We start from the raw sequence: 19,156 nt of genomic DNA, 5'->3' as shown, positions 1-19,156 counted from the left end.
TCTCTCCTTTTCTCTCTGTCCTATCCAACAAAAATGACATCAATAACAACTACAATAATAACTACAACAATAAGACAACAAGGGCAACAAAAGGGAATAAATAAATAAATATTAAAAAAATGAGAGGGGCTGGGTGGTGGTGCACCTGGTTGAGCGCACATGCTGTCATGTGCAAGGACCCGGGTTCAATGCCCCCCCCCCATAGCCAATTGCAGGGGGAGCTTCACAAGCGGTGAAGCAGGGCTGCAGGTGTCTCTCTCTTTCTCCCTGTCTCCACCTCCCCTCTCAATTAGTCTCTCTCCAATAAAAAATAATACTTAAAATAAGAATTGGGAGGCAGATCAGCAGACCGGCATTACATTAAAGAAAGATAGAGGTTCCGGGAGGTGGCGGACCTGGTTGAGCCCACACACGGCCGTGAGTAAGGGACCCAGGTTCAAACCCTCGGTCCCCACCTACAGGTGAAGCAGTACGGCAGACAGCTGGTTCTCTCTCTCCCTCTCCTTGCCACCCATCATCATCTCATTCCCCCTCCTCCTCCCAGAGCCCTGCTCAGCTCTGGGTTATGGTCCTGTAAGGACCTCGGAGCCTCAGGCAGGAGGGACTTTATTATCTAACCCTCTCCCCCATCTTGCCTCTCAATATCTCTGTTTCTATCCAATAAAATACAAATAAACAGTAAAAACTTTGAATAAGAATTGGGCTGGGGGGCAGCTCATCAAGCCCTACATTGCATGAGAGAGAGAGAGAGAGAGAGAGAGGGAGAGAGAGAGAAAGAGGGAGGGAGAGAGAAGGGGAGAGGGAAGGTAGGAGAGAGGAGATAGAGGAGAGGGAATGAGAAAGAGGGGAGGTGAGAGTCAGGAGGTGAGAGAGATGAGAGAGAAAGGAGATAGGAGAGAGAGAAGGGAGATGAGAGATGAGAGAGAGGGGGGGGTGAGATGAAAAGGGAGAGACCCAACTACTGCTTCCTCTGCACAGGAGTTCCCTACAGCCAGGTGGGAGTCCCTAGGCCCTTTGGGGAGAGGAGGGGTGTTCCTTCTGTGTCCACTGTTTGGCCCCCTCCCCAGGCAGGGTGCTGGAGGCCCCCATGACACCCCCCAGGCAGGGTTCTGGGCCCCCATGATGCCCCCCCCCGTAGGGTGCTGGGGACAGGGTGCTGGGCCCCCATGACGCCACCCTCCCCAGGGTGCTGTGGGCAGGGTGTCGGAGCGGGGTGCCAGGGGTGGGGTGCTGGGGGCAGGGTGTTGGGCCCCCATGATGCCACCCTCCCCAGGGTGCTGGGGGCCGGGGCCAGAGTCTGGCCCCCTGATGCCACCTCTCCCCCTAGGGTGCTGTGGGCAGGGTGCTAGGGGCGGGGTGCTGAATGCAGGGGCCTGGGGGCAGAGTGCTGGGGGTGGGGTCGGCCCCCTGATGCCACCTCTCTCCCCTAGGGTTCCATGGGCGGGGTGCCGGGTGCTGGGCCGGGTGCTGGGTGCCGGGCTGGTGTCTGGGTGTGGGTCTGGGTGCGGGGTTCCGGGAGGGGGTCTGGGTGCTGGGTGCTGTGTGGGGGTCTGGGTGTGGGGTGCCGGCGGTGGCGGGTGCTGGGCCGGGGTCTGGGTGCTGGGTGCGGGGTGCCGTGGCCGGGGTCTGGGTACGGGGTGCCGGGTGCCGGGGTCTGGGTGCTGTGGCTGGGGTGCCGGGTGCCAGGGTCTTGGTGCTGGGTGCCGGGCGGGGGTCTGGGTGCGGGGTGCCGGGCCAGGGTCTGGGTGGCCGGGTGTCGCGGGCGGGGTGCCGTGGGTGGGGTGCCGGGCGGGGATCTGGGTGCTGGGTGCCGTGGCCGGGGTCTGGGTGCGGGATGCGGGGTGCCGGGGTCTGGGTGCTGGGTGTGGGGTGCCGTGTCCGGCGTGCCGGGTGCCGTGGCCGGGGTCTGGGTACGGGGTGCCGGGTGTCAGGGTCTGGGTGCCAGGTGCCGTGGGCGGGGTGCCGGGTGCCAGGGTCTAGGTGCTGGGTGCTGTGGGCGGGGTGCCGGGCTGGGGTCTGGGTGCTGGGTGCCGGGTGCGGGGTGCCGTGGGCGGGGTGCCAGGCCGGTGTCTGGTTGCTGGGTGCCGTGGGTGGGGTGCGGGGTGCCGGGGTCTGGGTGCGGGGTGTCGTGGCCGGGGTGCCGGGTTCCGTGGCCGGGGTGCCGGGTTCCGTGGCCGGGGTCTGGGTGCTGGGTGCCGTGGGCGGGGTGCCGGCCGGGTTTCTGGGTGCCGTGGGCGGGGTGCCGGGCTGGGGTGCTGAGTGCCGGGTGCCGTGGGCGGGGTGCCGGGCCGGGGTCTGGGTGCCGGATGCCGTGGGCGGGGTGCTGGTGCCGGGGTCTGGGTGCTGGGTGCCGTGGGCGGGGTGCCGGGCCGGGGTCTGGGTGCCAGGTGCCGTGGGCGGGGTGCCGGGTGCCAGGGTCTAGGTGCTGGGTGCCGTGGGCGGGGTGCCGGGTGCCGGGCTGGGGTATGGGTGCTGGGTGCCGGGTGCCGGGTGCCGTGGGCGGGGTGCCAGGCCGGTGTCTGGTTGCTGGGTGCCGTGGGCGGGGTGCGGGGTGCCGGGGTCTGGGTGCGGGGTGTCGTGGCCGGGGTGCCGGGTTCCGTGGCCGGGGTCTGGGTGCTGGGTGCCGTGGGCGGGGTGCCGGCCGGGTTTCTGGGTGCCGTGGGCGGGGTGCCGGGCTGGGGTGCTGAGTGCCGGGTGCCGTGGGCGGGGTGCCGGGCCGGGGTCTGGGTGCCGGATGCCGTGGGCGGGGTGCTGGTGCCGGGGTCTGGGTGCTGGGTGCCGTGGGCGGGGTGCCGTGGGCGGGGTGCCGGGCCGGGTGCCGGGGTCTGGCCCGCTGACGCCCGCCGCCCCCCAGCTGATCGGGCTGCTGAAGACGGCGCGGCTGCTGCGGCTGGTGCGCGTGGCGCGGAAGCTGGACCGCTACTCGGAGTACGGCGCGGCCGTGCTCTTCCTGCTCATGTGCACCTTCGCGCTCATCGCGCACTGGCTGGCCTGCATCTGGTACGCCATCGGCAACATGGAGCAGCCGCACACCGACTCGCGCATCGGCTGGCTGCACAACCTGGGCGACCAGATCGGCAAGCCCTACAACAGCAGCGGGCTGGGCGGCCCGTCCATCAAGGACAAGTACGTCACGGCCCTCTACTTCACCTTCAGCAGCCTGACCAGCGTGGGCTTCGGCAACGTGTCGCCCAACACCAACTCCGAGAAGATCTTCTCCATCTGCGTCATGCTCATCGGCTGTGAGTGCGCCGCCTGCGGGCTGGGGGAGGGGGGCGCGGGGTGCAGGGGCTGGAGGGCTGCTGGGGTCCCTCCCAGGCCGGTGGGTGGGTGTGTGTGGGGTGGGGCTCCCTGGAGATGTAGTAGGCAGGGCACCCCATTTGTGGTCTCCCTGCTGTGTGCCGGCCCCAAGATGCAGGGGCAGGGGTTGCTAGGGGGTCCAGGAGTCCCCCCCAAAGTCTGTGAGGGGGTGTTCCCCCCTCCGGGATGCAGGAGGCTGGGCACCCATCTGTGGTCTCCCCTAGTGTGTGCCTGTTCCAGGGTGCAGGGGCAGGGGGTGTCCTGGGGAGTCCCCTTGAGGTCAGAGAGGGGGGTGTTGGGGTCCCCTGGAAGTGCAGGAGGCTGGGCAAGGGTCACCCACCCAGGCACCCCGTCTGTCTGTGGGCTCCCTGGTGCACGCCTGTCCCAAGGGGCAGGGGCAGGAGAGCTGTTGGGGGGCTGCCCTGGGGTCCCCAGAGGCCAGTGTGGGGGTGTCGAGGCTCCCCGGAAGCTCAGGAGGCCAGGCTGGGTGAGGGGCACACCCAGGCAGCCCGTCTGTGCGTCTCTGCTGCCCTTGGAGGCGTGACTGCAGGTGCAGGGCCTGGGTGGGGACGGCCCTAGCTGATGGCTCCCCCCACCCCCCAGCCCTCATGTACGCCAGCATCTTCGGCAACGTGTCGGCCATCATCCAGCGGCTGTACTCCGGCACCGCGCGCTACCACACGCAGATGCTGAGGGTGCGGGAGTTCATCCGCTTCCACCAGATCCCCAACCCACTGCGCCAGCGCCTGGAGGAGTATTTCCAGCACGCCTGGTCCTACACCAACGGCATCGACATGAACGCGGTGAGGCCCTCCCGCCGTGGGGCTGTGTTCCACCCATCCCGGGGCCTGGAGGAGCCCAGAGCGGCCTCACCTCCCTCTTGCCCGTGGGGGGGGGGGTTCCCTTTTATTATATACATGTACTTTTATGTATTTTAATGAGAGATACACAGAGAGAGCAGAGCCCTGCTCAGCTTTGGCTGATGGTGGTGCTGGGGATTGAACCTGGGGACCTCAGAGCCTCAGGCAGCAAAGCCTTTTGTAGAACCACTATACTGTCTCTCCAGCCTTATCTTTAAAATTTTATTGTCTTTACTGCACAGAGACAGCCAGAAATTGATGGAGATGGAAGGGGGGTGTTGGGGGGGGGAGAGAGAGAGACCTACAACACTGCTTCACCACGTGCAAAGTCCACCACCTGCAGGTTGGGACTGGGGCCTTGAACCTGGGTCCTTGCGCATTGTAACGTGTGCCTAACCAGGTGTGCCTCAGCCTTATTATTACTATTATTTTACCCAGACCCCTGCTCAGCTCTGGCTGATGGTGGTGCTGGGAATTGAACCTAGGACCTCAGAGTCTCAGGCAGGAAAGTCTTCTGCAGAACTACGATGCTGTCTCCCCAGCCCCATTTCATTTTAATGTTGTGAGGGTGAGCTCAGGCCTTCGGGTGTATGTGACACTGCTCAGAGGTCTCTATGGTCCAATTTCCTAGTCTTTATTATTATTTTTTAATATTTGTTTGTTTATATTTGATCAGACAGAAATTGACAGGGGAGGAGGAGTTAGATTGTGGATGAGAGGAGACACCTGCAGTTCTGCTTCACCATTTGGGAGACATCCTCCCTGCAGGTGGAGACTGGGGGCTTGAACCTGGGTCCTTGAGCATGGTAATAACCCTAGTATTTACTATTATTAGTACTATTTTTTTGGAAGGGAGGGAATGGAGAGGCACTGCGGCATGGTAAGGGGTGTGTGCTCTTCCAGGTGAGGTATCTCTGGACCCCACACATTTGATTTTTGCCTCTAGGGTTGTCACTGGGGCTGGATGCCAGCACTACAAATCCACTGCTCCTCGTGGCCCCCCCTTTTTTTTGTTTTGTTTGATAGGAGAGAGAGAAATTGAGAGGAGAGAAGGGGGCGATAGAGAGGAAAAGAGAGAAAGATAGACACCCGCAGACCTGCTTCACTGCTTGTGAAACTTTCCCGCTTGGACCCAGGTCCTTGTGTTTGGTAATGTGTGTGTTCAGCCGAGTACTCCACTGCCCAGCTCTTGATTATGCTTTTTCCTTCTTCTGTTTTATTTGCTACGACAGAGAGAAATTGAGAGGGGGGGGGGAGATGGAGAGGGAGAGAGACAGAGAGTCACCTGCAGTCCTGCTCTGCCACTTGTGAAGGGTTCCCCCCCCTGCAGGTGGGGAGCGGGGGCTGGCTCAGACCCAGGTGACTGTGTGGGTCCTTGTGCTTAACCGCCCCCTGCCCCCCACTGCTTGTTTTTTGAGAGACACCAGGGCACTGCTCAGCTCTGACATATGCAGGGCCGGGGTAGAACCCGGGTCCTCCCGTGTGGGAATCCTGATGGCTGACACTGGAGCCAGCCGGAGCACAGAGGCTTTCGCAGACAGATGCAGGGGAGGGGTCCCCACCATCCTCGGGGAGCTGAGCCCCCTCCTGCCCCACCCCAGGTGCTGAAGGGCTTCCCCGAGTGCCTGCAGGCCGACATCTGCCTGCACTTGAACCGCTCGCTGCTGCAGCACTGCAAACCCTTCCGGGGGGCCACCAAGGGGTGTCTGCGGGCGCTGGCCATGAAGTTCAAGACCACGCACGCCCCGCCCGGGGACACTCTGGTGCACGCCGGCGATCTGCTCACCGCCCTCTATTTCATCTCCCGGGGCTCCATCGAGATCCTTCGGGGTGACGTGGTGGTGGCCATCCTGGGTACACAAGGGATCGCTTTGCGGGAGTTGGGTTGGGGGTGGTCCGAGGACGAGGCCCGGGCTTTGGACGTGGAACAGCCTGTGATTCCTTGATTTGTCCTCCCAGGGGGGTGGGCAGGGAGAGAGAGGCCAGGGTGGCTAATTCTGGGGGTGGGGGGGAGTGTTGCTGGATTCTGTTTCCCTTGGAGGGGGTGGGTGTCCCAGCAGACACTTCTCAGCCCCAGAGCAGGAGCAGACGGGGTGCTCTGAGCTGGGTGGTGTGGATGGCGGATTTGCGTCGGATTTCACTAAGGATTTTGCTGCCGGGCTTCCCGGCAGGTGCACACCTCGGCCAGGCGTACCTGTTGGGCTGTTTGCGGTGGTTTCTCAGTTTTTGACACAGACACACAGGCTCACCCCGCAAACAGCTGAAGCCCAAACTTCACGGCAGCCCGTGCGCCACCTGGGACCTGTTCTGGCGCTCTCTGTGGGCACACAGACTGTTCCTCTCCTGCTCCTCCTCCTTCCTACGCCTCTTCTTCCTCCTTCCTCCTCCTCGACTTCCTCTTCCTCCTCCTCCTTTCTCTTCCTCCTCCTCCTTTTTCTCCTTTCTCCTCTTCCTCTTCTCTCTACAGCCCCCTCCACGTCCTCCTCCTTCTCCCTCTCTCTCCTTCCTCCCCTTTCCCTTTCTCCTCCTCCTCCTTTGTCTCCTCTTCCTCCTCTTTCTCCTCTTCCCCTCCTCCTCCTCTTCCTCCTCTCCCTCTGCACATCCTCCTCAAGTTGACTTTATTTTCATGAGAGAGAGAGAGACAGACAGACAGACAGACAGAGACACCAGAGCCCTCAGCTCTGGCCTGTGATGGTGCTGGGGTGCCACCTGGGGCCTGGGGTGGTGCTGGGGGGCTCAGGCATGCAAGGCTGGCGCTCCCCCCGCCGTGCTGTCTCCTGCCTGACCCGGGCCGCCCTCGCCCTTGTCCGTGCGTCCTGCTCACTCTGCTCAGAGCAGTGAGTCGGAGGCCGGGCAGCGTGGTGGCGGGCGCCGATGCTGCGGGCGGGGGGACACGGGCGCCGCGGGGAGCCCCCGGGCCGGGCAGATGTGGGCCCCGCTGCGCTCGACCCCGGCCGGCCCGGCCCCCCTGAGCTGGCCCCACCGGCCCCCAGGGAAGAACGACATCTTCGGGGAGCCCCTGAACCTGTACGCGCGGCCCGGCAAGTCCAACGGCGACGTGCGCGCGCTCACCTACTGCGACCTGCACAAGATCCACCGCGAGGACCTGCTGGAGGTGCTGGACATGTACCCCGAGTTCTCCGACCACTTCTGGTCCAGCCTGGAGATCACCTTCAACCTGCGAGACGTGAGCGGCCCCGGGCGGGGCGGGGGGGGGGGCAGCTCGGCGGCGCCACCTGCCTCGGCCGCGCCCACCTGGCGGCCCCGGGCCTGACGCCGCTCTCACCTCCAGACCAACATGATCCCCGGCTCTCCCGGCAGCGCCGAGCTGGACGGAGGCTTCAACCGGCAGCGCAAGTGCAAGCTGTCCTTCCGCAGACGCACGGACAAGGGTGAGGGCGGGGCGGGGCGGGGCGGGGCCGGGTGAGGGCGGGGCCAGTCCGGGCGGGGGCGGGTGCAGGCCGGGTGAGGGCGGGGCCAGGCTGGTGAGGGCGGGGCCGGGTGGAGGCGGGGCCATGGCAGATGAGGGCGGGGCCAGACCGGGCGGGGGCGGGTGCAGGCCGGGTGAGGGCGGGTGCAGGCTGGCGAGGGCGGGGCCAGACCGGGTGGGGGTGAGGGCGGGGCCGGGTAAAGGCGGGGGCGGGGCCATTCGGGGGCGGGGTTATACCGGGTGGGGGCGGGGCCAGACCGGGTGGAGGGGGTGCAGGCCAGGTGAGGGTGTGGCTAGACCAGGTGAGGGTGGGGCCAGGCCAAGTGAGGGCAGCCAGGCTGGTGGGGGCGGGGTCAGGTCACGTGAGGGTGGGGTCAGACCAGGAGACAGGGCAGGGGAGAGGGACAGATGAGGGCCAGGGCCAGGGCCAAGTCAGGTGAGGGGAGGGCAGGGCAGGTGCGGGGCGGGGCCAGGTGAGGCACTGCGGAGCCAGGCTGGGAGGTGACCCCTCCCAGTCTCTGCCACCATGTCAGTCCCTTGGTGTACCCATTCCTCACGCTTACCTGAATGACCACCTGTTCCAGGAGTTCCTTATTTGCTTCCTAACCTTCCCCAGTCTGCCTTGGTGGGTGTTAACCTGGGTACAGAAGTGGGACAAAGAGGGCTGGGGGGGCTGGAGCCCCCCAGCTAGTCCTGTCCACCCTCCCCCCCCCAGATGATGTCCCTCTCTGTCCCCACAGACCCGGAGCAGCCCGGAGAGGTCTCGGCTTTGGGACCCGGCCGGGCGGGAGCTGGGCCCAGTGTCCGGGGCCGGGCCGGGGGGCCATGGGGAGAGAGCCTGTCCAGTGGCCCCTCCAGCCCCGAGAGCAGTGAGGACGAGGGCCCCGGCCGCAGCTCCAGCCCCCTCCGTCTGGTGCCCTTCTCCAGCCCCAGGCCCCCCGGGGACCCCCTGGCGGAGGACTGCGACAAGGGCAGTGACACCTGCAACCCGCTGTCAGGTGGGGGCTGCAAACCCCTGTCTGGTGTGTGTGTGGGGGGTACCCGATGTCAGGTGGGAGGACACCAGCTGTCAGGTGGGGGCCCTGTAGACAGACAGACCCCTGTTGGGGGGGAGCTGCAGACCCCTGTCAAGTTGAGGGGCACCTGTTGCCAGGTGGAGGGGCGTGGGTTGGGGGGCACGTTCCAGCCTCAGCTCAGCTCTCTGGCTCCAGGCGCTTTCTCCGGTGTGTCCAACATCTTCAGCTTCTGGGGGGACAGCCGCGGGCGCCAATACCAGGAACTGCCCCGCTGCCCCGCCCCCGCCCCCAGCCTCCTCAACATGCCACTGGCCAGTCCCAGCCGCAGGCCACGGGGCGACGTGGAGAGCAGGCTGGATGCCCTCCAGAGACAGCTCAACAGGTGTGGCGCTGGGGTCCAGGTGCATGGGGGCGGTGGGGCGTGGGCAGAGGATGGAGCCTCTTGCAGGTGGCCACTGGCTTCCTGATTGTTGTTCCCTGAAGGCAGTGTCCCCCTACCACGCCTGGGACAAGCAGAGGGGTCCTGAGCCCACGGGGACCCCCCAGTCCTGGAACCCATGTGCCTTCCCCCTCCTCCCCCAGGCTGGAGACTCGGCTGAGTGCCGACATGGCCGCCGTCCTGCAGCTTCTGCAGAGACAGACGACACTGGTTCCTCCCGCCTACAGCGCTGTGACCACCCCGGGGCCCGGCCCCACGCCCCCCTCGCCCCTGCTGCCCCTCAGCCCCCTCCCCACCCTCCCCCTGGACTCACTTTCTCAGGTCAGTGCCCAAGCCCGCCTCCCTGCCCCCAGCCTCCTTGGCCACCAGGCTTCTCCCGGGCTGTGCCCCTGGGGGTCCTGCAGGCTGACTGTGCTTCTGAGTGACAGACCCCCCCTCCCCCAATTCTCTTGCTGACCCACTGTTCGGGTGTAAGCCACCTCCTGTTTTCATTTTATTAAACATTTCTTTTAATTATTTTAATTTATTTATTGTGTTAGAGATAGCCAGACATTGAGAGACTGGGGGGTGGATAAAGAGGGAGAGAGACAGAGAGACACTCGCAGAGTGTTCCTTATCTGCTTATCACTCGCAAAATGTTCCTTCCCACTGCAGGTAGGGGCCGGGGGCTTGAACCCAGGTCCCTGTGCATTCTAACATGTGCACACAGCCAGATGCGCCATCACCCGGCCCCCACCTCTTGTTTTCTAGGGGGGCAGTGGCCACTTCCAGAGGACCCCCTCTCTCCCTCCCTCCTGCTTGGGGTGGTTGGGGGGAGCCTGAAGGGAGCGTCTGTGGTTGCCAGAGAGGCTCGAGCTTGGCCCCTTCCTGGCACCTGCTCCCCCCCAGCCCCCCCTCGCCCATCTGCTCTTGTTTGCAGACATCCGGGCCTACATCAGCCAATGTGCCAGTCTCCTTTCTCAGCCTCCCCCGCGGGATCTCACAGCAGGCCTGGTGGCACCCCCCAGCCCCGCCACCCTAGCACTCCCCCTGGCCACCGGCCCAGCCCCAGCTTGCCTTGGGGTGCTTCCCAGATGAGAGGATGGGGCTTGCGTCCCTGTCCCTCTCTCTCTGTGGCTATGGCCCAGCTCCAGTACCTCCCAGCACAGTGTCCTGGGAGGGAGAGGAGGAGGGGCTTTGACCTTGGTCTCCCATCTGTCCCTCTGGTGCCAGGTGGCAGCTTCAAGGCTCTTTCCTTCTCACCCACCCTCTGCTTCCAACTTTGCGGCTGCATCCCAGCCTTTCTGTCCTCCTGTCCTGGCCCCATCCTGCTCCTGGCAGCCCTCTGCTGGGAGCTTACTCCCCTGTATCTATCCCCAGCCCCCAGCCCCCAGCCCCCAGCCCCTCGCCCTGCCCTGGGTTGCGTGCCCGCTCACGCTCTGTGTCCTTTGCAGGTTTCCCAGTTCCTGGTGTGTGAGGAGCTGCCCCCGGGGGTCCCAGAGCCCCCCCAGGACGGCCCCCCTCGACGCCTCTCCCTGCCGGGCCAGCTGGGGGCCCTCACCTCCCAGCCCCTGCACAGACACGGCTCGGACCCGGGCAGTTAGTGGGACTGTCTGGCGTGGACACGTGGCTCACCCAGGGTTCAGCACACTGCTGGGTCCTCCTGTGGAGGCCCTGCCCAGGAGGCCCTGCCCAGGAGGGGACAGGATGGGGAGGTGCAGCCCCGCAGTCCCCTGGGCCCCCAGGGGGGGCAGGACAAGGCAGGGCCGGTTGGTGGTGGGGTCTGTGTTCCCCCCTGCCTGCCCACCCGCCCGGGGGCATTAGCTGGTCTAACTGCCCTAGGCACCCCGCCCTGGGCCTTTGGCACTTCAAGGATTTTTCTGCTATTTACTGCTCTAATTGTTAAGGATAATAATTATGAATCATATGAATAACTAATGAAGATGCAATGACTATGAATAATAAATCATTATCCCAAGGAGACTGTGCTGTTGCTGCTGCTGGTGGGGTCTGGCTGTATGGGCAGGAATCTGGGGGTGTCTGTCTGTGCCAAGGCACTGCTGCGGGCTAGCTGGGCTGTGCAGTGGTTGGGGGGAGTGCTTCCTGGGTGGCTAGCTAACACAGGTCCTGTGTGGCAAAGTGGTTCCGAGGGGATCTGGAATGCAAGGCCAAGGGACCACCCCCTCAGGGCCTCGTGGCTTTACTAGGGGCTGGCACTGGCACCCCAACACTGATGCAGACGTCCTATGTCCCCACCAACCCTAGATGGGTGCTGTCTCTGCTCTGTCTTGGCCTTGTGCCCCCTAAACCCAGTTTGGGGTCACCTTGACGTTAACCCAGACTGGCATGGACCCTGGACTTGCCCCCCCACCCCCCCCATACCCACCCAGCACTGGCATTCCCCTGCTGCCTCAGGTCCCCTGTGTCCCGAGTCCCCCAGTGGCTGCCTAAGGGGATGGGGATTTTAAGGGGGGAACCGGCCCACAGCAGACGCCCTGGGCCGTGGAAGGGTGTGTGTGCCCGGGCATCTGTGTCTGCGTGAGTTGCCTGTGTCAGAGGCCTTGGGGCTGCAGAGCAGAGGGTGGGGTGGCAGCTCAGGGCTGGAGGTCCCTGAGCCCTGGGAGCTGATAATCTCACCTAATCCCCCACAGCCCTGATCCTCCCAGGTGGGTTGGCTAATCCACCATAAAGACATATGGGGGGGGGGTGGGGTGGGGGACGGACATCTCAGGATGGGGGTGACTGGGAGGCCAGGCCCCTAGGCCTGAGGGTTTCAGCTGTCTCTACACAGCAGTGGGGAGGGGCCTGCCCTGTCTAGGGGCTCAGCACCCCCCCCCCACCATGAGCGCCGAGGTGTGGTAGGGCTGGGCATGCAGCCCGGAGATGAGAACTGGATGGCTCTTCTCCCCACCCCACTTGCAGGGTCAGAGATAGAGAGGGTGACATGGACCAGGGAGAGAGGTGACCCGAGGGAGCGTGTCACACGTGTGAGCATTGAAGGGTGAACACACGTCTGCTCAGGCCTGGGAGTTCACACGCAGGCCTTCCTGGTGGGCTCTGGTGGGGCGCCCGACACTGAGTCAGCCTGTGGTCCGGACCAGCAGAATCTCAGTCCCTTGTCCTCATGGCAGGGGACAGACGCAGGAGAGGCCACTGTGAGGCTGTGGGAGAGTGTGTGGGGTTCTCAGTGGCTCTGACTGGCTCCACGGCGCTGCGTGAGGCCGGGGCCACCCAGTGAAGGGTTGTCATCACCCTGCCGGCTGTCCTTGTTGGCAAGGGCCTTGCCTGGGCCATGGCGGCCAGGTGTGGGCTTTGGTGTTGTCAGAAATTTAATAAAAACAGAATCACATACATCCAAAAAGATCTGTGTACATCTGTGTTCGTAGCTGCCCAAACCTGGAAGCAACCCAGGTGTCCAATAACAGATGAGTGGCTGAGAAAGCCGTGGTCCAGATACACATGGAATACTACTCAGCTGTGAAGAATGATGAAGTCACCTTTTCTTTTTTAAAATTCCCTTTCGTTGCCCTTGTTGTAGTTATTATTATTGTTGTTATTGATGTCATTGTTAGGACAGAGAGAAATGGAGAGAGGAGGGGAGAGAAAGACAGACACCTGCAGAGCTGCTTCACCGCCTGTGAAGTGACCCCCCTGCAGGTGGGGAGCCGGGGGCTCGAACTGGGATCCTTACTCCTGTCCTTGTGCTTTGCGCCACCTGCTACCGCCTGACTCCCCCTGAAGTCACCTTCTTCACCTCGTCTTGGATGGAGCTTGAAGGAATCCTGTGAAGTGAGATCAGCCAGAAAGAGAAGGAGGAATCTGGGATGACCTCACTCATGGACAGAAGTACAGAAATAAGAGCAGAAAAGGAAACGCAGAGCGGGACTTGGTGGGTGTGGTTTACTGCACCGAAGTGAAGGACTTGGAAGGCAGGGAGGTGGGGGCGGGAGGGAGCTTTCAGGTCCTGGTGCTGATGGAGGAGGAGGACCTAGGCTGGGTGGAGAGTGTTTTGCAGAAAACCAAGATTTTTTTTTTCTTTATTGGGGGATTAATGCTTTACGGCCGACAGTAAATACAATAGTTTGTACATGCATACCATTTCCCAGTTTTCCACATCAGAATACAACCCCCACTAGATCCTCTGTCATCCTTTTTGGACCCGTACTCTACCTCCTCCCCACGCCCCAGAGTCTTTTACTTTGGTGCAATACACCAACTCCAGTTCAGTTTCTACTTGTGGAAAACCAAGATTTTACACATGTGCCAACAACTGTATTTGCTGTGAACCATTCACCCTCGTTAAAGATACAAGCGCCAAGCAGATGGGCTGAGTGTTTAGTGAGTTTATTTTATTTCACTTTCATGGGGAGGTTAACGGTTCACAGTTCAGCTGTCGGCACATGATGCAGTTTCTCTCTCACCCAGACAGGTGTCTGCAAGACCCACTCACCCCCAGCTTAGGCCCTTCAGCTCAATGCCAGGAGTGGAGCCCCCCACCCTTCCCTACCAGTTTCCCCACCCCGTCCTCTTTTCAGTTTGTGTTTTAGATTGCAGGTGGGTTTATTAGAGAATCCCACTGAGGACTCGAACCTGGGGACAGCCCCCAGAGGGTTCCCCGAGCAGTGCTCCAGACCTGGGTGCTGGCACAGAGACTGTGACCTTGAGGGGAGGTGACAGCAGACGTCTCAGGGGCTCTGCAATGTGGTGACACGTGACAGCAGGTCCTGCCTCAGTGTCCCCCTGTGCACCAGCAGCCAGCGGGACCACTCCTCTCCTTCCTCTGCCTCTCAGCCCCTGCTCGGGGGGGCTGGACGTGGGACAGTGGGGAGGGGCTGCTCTTTGGTGAGGAAGACCATGTCTCAGGCCCGTGTGTCCTGCTCCCTCAGAGCCGGGGTCCTGGGGTGCAGCCCCTCCACAGACCCAGTCCAGCTGTGCTGAGTCCAGCACCCACGTTCGCAGTGAGGAAGGTGGGCTCTGGCCAGTTTTTAGGCAGGGTGATCTGTAAGTCTTCTTTTACACAGTCACTTTATTTACATGGGACTTTGACTTGTGAAGTCGTGGGTTTGATTCCTGTGCTGCCAGTAACCAGAGCCGGGCAGAGGTGTGGCCTAACCAACCACACAAAGACTTAGGTGTTCAGCTGCTCAGGAGAATCCCCTTTGCAGGGCCTCAGCCACGCTCCTCTGCAGCTTGAGGGGAAATGTCCCTAGTCACCTGCTTCTAAATCGTCATCACTCTCTTCACACCATTCTTTTGTTGGGTTCTCCCCAACAGGTAGTTGCGAGGAGAGGAGATCTGGACCAGCCGGACCCCCCTTCTGGGGCTGAGTGGGAGGGAGAGTGTCGACGACCTGAGAAAAGACACCACACCAAGTGGGGAGTTCTGTCAAGGCAGTGACTCGCTTTATTGAGAAAAAGACCATTTTTTATAGGCAGGGGGTAGAGGCAGGGATGGGAAGGTAGGGTGAGATGACGTCAGAGGTGGTGTGAGGTGGCGTCACTGTCAGTGGGGCCTATGCTCTGTAGGCATCATCAGCTGGAGGGCAGAGGTGAATTTAGGTATGGCCTACAGGAAATGCTGTGTCACTCTGAGGAAGTTAGTGACCATCAGCGAAACTCGAGCCAGGCTTACGGAATGTCTGCTGGGCCTAGATCGGGGCCAAGCAGACCCCAACATTCTTTCTCTTCTTTTTCTTTCTCATTCTATTTTTGTGGTTAAGAGTTACAAAACTGTAGGATTATGATGTCTAGTTCACACCACACCCACCACTAGAGTTCTCAGAAGTATTTTTTTAAAAAAAATATTTGTTTATTTATTCATGAGAGAGAGAGAGGAGGAGAGAGAATGAACCAGACATCACTCTGGTACATGTGCTGCTGGGGATCAGACTCAGGACCTTGTGCTTGAGAGTCCAGTGTTTTATCCACTGCGCCACCTGCCGGACCTCTCTCCCAAGTCTTATGGTTTGCTTTAATTAATTAATTAATTAATTTTTGTGGCAACTTCACGTACATCAGTTCTGTAGATCGCACATCTGAGCGAGACCATTCGGCAGCTATCTTTCATCTCTTTACTTATTTCACCAAGCGTACTCACCACCAGTTCCATTCATTTTGTCCCAAAGGACACAATATCATCCTTTTTCATGACAGAGTAGTATTCCATAGAGTAGATATCCCATAACTTCTCTATCCAGTTATCTGTGGATGGGCATCTAAGCTGCATCCACTCTCTGGCTGTTGTGACCAATGTAGCTGTGAGCACAGGGCTGTGTGTCCCTTCTAATTAGTGTCTGAGTGTCCGTCCACTGGATAAATAAATGCCTGAGAGTGGGATTGTGGGTCATAAGGTGATTCCATTTTTACTTGTTTAAGGACTTTCTGTACAGTCCTCCAAAGGGCAGAACTGGTAGACCACAGAGAGCAGAGCTGGGAGCACTGAGCACTGCAGAGAGCTGAGCTGGGAGCACTGAGCGCCACAGAGAGCTGATCTGGGAGCACTGAGCACAGCAGAGAGCTGAGCTGGGAGCACTGAGCACATCAGAGAGCTGAGCTGGGAGCACCGAGCACCACAGAGAGCTGAGCTGGGAGCACTGAGCACAGCAGAGAGCAGAGCTGGAAGCACTGAGCACCACAGAGAGCAGAGCTGGGAGCACTGAGCACCACAGAGAGCAGAGCTGGGAGCACTGAGCACCACAGAGAGCAGAGCTGGGAGCACTGAGCACCACAGAGAGCAGAGCTGGGAGCACTGAGCACCACAGAGAGCAGAGCTGGGAGCACTGAGCACAGCAGAGAGCAGAGCTGGGAGCACTGAGCACAGCAGAGAGCAGAGCTGGGAGCACTGAGCACAGCAGAGAGCAGAGCTGGGAGCACTGAGCACCACAGAGAGCAGAGCTGGGAGCACTGAGCACATCAGAGAGCAGAGCTGGGAGCACTGAGCACAGCAGAGAGCAGAGCTGGGAGCACTGAGCACAGCAGAGAGCAGAGCTGGGAGCACTGAGCACAGCAGAGAGCAGAGCTGGGAGCACCGAGCACTGCAGAGAGCAGGCCCAGGACACGGCATAAAGGACCCTCAGACAGGCCTCATCCCAACTACAGCCAAGGCAGGGGAAGGGGCTGAGGCATGTGGTGGGGACCCTGGAGGGCCGATTGGGTAGCCCACCTGGACAGTGTGGTGCTCAGTGCTCCCAGCTCTGCTCTCTGTGGTGCTCCCAGCCCTGCTCTTTGGAAGACTGTACAGAGAGTCCTTAAACAAGTGAAAATGGAATCACCCTAGGACCCAGCAATCCCACCCAGGCTCAAGCCCGGCTCCCCACCACACTGGAGGGAGCTTCAGTGCTGTGGTGTCTCTCCCCCTCTCCCTTTGTCTCTGTTTTTGTCCATTTGGACAGGTGATCCTGGAGTGGAGACAACAAGCCAAGAAACCTGGGAGGCAAGACCTTGTCGGATGGACAGGCTCCCACAAACCAGGAAAGACAGATCTGCATTGCAAGGAGAGGAGGAGGTGAGGATGGGGAGGGGGTCCTGAGGCCCAAAGCATGCCTGGCTCTGAGTCCCAGGACTGTGTGTGGAAAAGCAGGGCTCTGGCATCCCTGCCCTGTCACTCTCCCCTCTCCCCTCTCCCGTCTCCCCTCTCCCCTTCCTTTCTTCTTCTCCTTTCTCCCTCCTCCTCCTCCTTCTCTTTCTCTCTTGTTTCCTCTCCTCTCTGCTTTTCTTCTCTCTCTGTCTCCCTGCCCCTCTCCTCTCCTCCTCCTTTCCTTTTCCTCCCTCTCTCTCAACTGCGAATCAGACAGCAAAGAGATACTCAGAGCAGGTGGCTTACAGACAACTGACATCAGTTTCTCAGCTGCTGGTGGCTGCGGGTCCCAGATAAAGGTTCTGGGAAACCCTGTGTCTGGTGGGGATGTGCTACCTGGCTCAGGGATGGGGTCCTCACATGGTAGAGGGGATGGGGGTGCTCTCTGGGGTCTCTGTTATGAGGATACTGATCTTTTGAAATATTTTTATTAGTGATTTAATATTGAGTTACAAAATTATAAGATAACAGGGGTCTAATTCCACACCACGCCCACCTGCAGAGTTCTGTGTCCCCGTCCCTCCATTGGAAGTTACAGTAGTTCTCCCAAGGTCACAGATATGGGTTCACTATTATATATATATATTAACCCCCCCTTTTTATCCTCCTATGGTCCTGCCTTCTTTTTTCTTTCTGATTCACATCTACACCTATTACTACCTCCAAATATCCTTCCGTTTTTCCTCTTCTCTTTCTGGATCCTGATGGAGTTGGGGTACAGAGCCCTCTGGGCATCTTCCCCTGACATTTCTCCCCCTCTGAGAGTCTAGACCCAAATTCTCTATGGGGAGCAGAAAGTGGGAGTTCTGGCTTCTGTCATTGCTTCTCCGCTGGACATGGGTGTTGGCAGGTGGATCCACACCCCCAGCCTGTGTCTGTCTGTCCCTAGTGGGGCAGGGGTCTGGGGAGGGGAGGCTCTAGGAGACATGGGGGAGGCCGTCTGCCCTGAGAGGTCAGGGTGCCATCATGGTAGCATCTGCAACTTGGTGACTGAAAGGTGGCAGGATATAAAGCAGGACAAAGTGTTTAATAGGCAGGAACCATGAAGTAGGAATAGAGCAGGTGAGAATAGGGGTCTTCATGTGGAAAGAAGCTAGGAAATCTATTTTAGGTGTGGTCTCAGGGGTGAGGTGCTGATCTCAAAGTGCCCCCCCCCCACAGCCTCCCACCTCCTGTAGCCCCCACCTCTTAACACCACCAGCTTTGGGCTTAGCTTTCAGACTCTGGGTTTGCGGTGAGTGCAGCATCCAGTTCATGGCAGAGGGGCCCGCGTCAAGCAGGAGGGTCCCCCAAAACCCAAGAGTGAAACCTTCGGCAGACCCTGCACGGGGGAGGCACTCTGTATACAAACCTTCAGGGACAGACTCGCTTTTCTTGTGGTTTAAGTTGACCATCAAATCTCAGGAAAATGGTGAAAAGTTATGAAACAGACCTGCTACAAGCGAGCTATTTTGGGGGAACACCTTGCTGTCTGTTGTTGTCCTTGCTGTCTGCGGAGACGGTGGAAAACAGAATCCAGGGAGGAACCTGTTTGCCTTGTCTTCTTGCTGTGATGAGAAAAGCTTGGGACAGGCTGAGATACAGGTGCCACAAAGTGAGGTCACGTCTTCTGTGAAGATGGCTAGGAAGGACTAGCCTCTCCTCCCCCCAGTTCTCATGTCCTGTGTCCTTAAGGAGGGAACAAGGAAGCCAGAGAGTTCTCCTTTGCTCCACTTTTGTCATCTGTCACTTGTTCCTGTGCTTAGCAGGAGACCGGGCTCAGTGATGACAGGCTGATTGAGGACATCAGAGTTAGAAATTGAGCCGGTGACGAAGAAGGAGCCTGGAGCCATGGAAACAGCTGTGCAGAGCCGGAGGGCAGAGGGAGGAAACACTGGGATCATTCCATTTATTTCAGAACCAGGAAAGTGAGAAAGGGGCTGGGAGGTGGTACAACCGGAGAACACAAGACTTGCAGTTGCAGGGTTCTGAGCTCGGTCCTTGATACAGCTCGTGCAGGAGGGAGGACCAGATTCTTCCTCTCATAAACTAATCAGTTAAATATGTATGTACTTAGTAACATGGTATCCATCCATCCATCCATCCATCATCCATCTATCCATTCTTCCATCCATCCATTCTTCCATTCATCCATCCATTCTTCCATCCATCCATCCATCCATCATCCAATCCATTCTTCATTCATCCATCCATCCATCCATCCATCATCCATTCTTCCATTCATCCATCTATCCATCCATCATCCATCCATCCATCCATCCACTCCTCATTCCATCCACCCACACATCCATTCATTTATCCATCCATGGGTATTGAACCCAAGACCTCATGCCTGCAAGACAGGAGTGCTACACACGGCACCATCTCCAGTTGCCAATCAATGAGACTAATGGCAATAGTAGGAATTTAAAAAATATTTATTTCCTTTTTGTTGTCCTTGTTTTTTTATTGTTGTTGTAGCTATTATTGTTGTTGTTATTGATGTCATCTTTGTTGGATAGGACAGAGAGAAATGGAGAGAGGAGGGGAAGACAGAGAGGGGGAGAGAACGACAGAC

The 19,156-nt window shown here is 59.8% G+C and overlaps 1 protein-coding gene and 1 long non-coding RNA gene across 3 annotated transcripts in view; both read left to right on the top strand.

The window, feature by feature from the left end:
• Positions 1–11,002, top strand: part of KCNH2 (potassium voltage-gated channel subfamily H member 2) — a 52,791-nt gene extending 41,789 nt beyond the window's left edge. For both annotated transcript variants that reach the window (XM_060196809.1, XM_060196810.1), the window contains 9 exons: positions 2,855–3,242; positions 3,904–4,103; positions 5,762–6,014; positions 7,154–7,347; positions 7,453–7,552; positions 8,331–8,588; positions 8,802–8,988; positions 9,189–9,366; positions 10,479–11,002. In XM_060196809.1, the coding sequence (XP_060052792.1) occupies positions 2,855–3,242; positions 3,904–4,103; positions 5,762–6,014; positions 7,154–7,347; positions 7,453–7,552; positions 8,331–8,588; positions 8,802–8,988; positions 9,189–9,366; positions 10,479–10,628 (1,908 nt within the window). In that variant the 3' untranslated portion in view covers positions 10,629–11,002. The remainder of the gene's footprint in view (positions 1–2,854; positions 3,243–3,903; positions 4,104–5,761; positions 6,015–7,153; positions 7,348–7,452; positions 7,553–8,330; positions 8,589–8,801; positions 8,989–9,188; positions 9,367–10,478) is intronic.
• LOC132539958 (uncharacterized) overlaps positions 1–19,156 on the top strand; it is a 417,285-nt gene that overhangs the window by 55,010 nt on the left and 343,119 nt on the right. The gene's annotated exons all lie outside the window — the stretch shown is intronic.

Source organism: Erinaceus europaeus, chromosome 8 (assembly GCF_950295315.1).
Source record: "Erinaceus europaeus chromosome 8, mEriEur2.1, whole genome shotgun sequence".
Taxonomy (NCBI): Eukaryota; Metazoa; Chordata; class Mammalia; order Eulipotyphla; family Erinaceidae; genus Erinaceus; species Erinaceus europaeus.
Note: the sequence above shows the minus strand (reverse complement) of the source record. Positions and strands in the feature narration are given on the sequence as shown.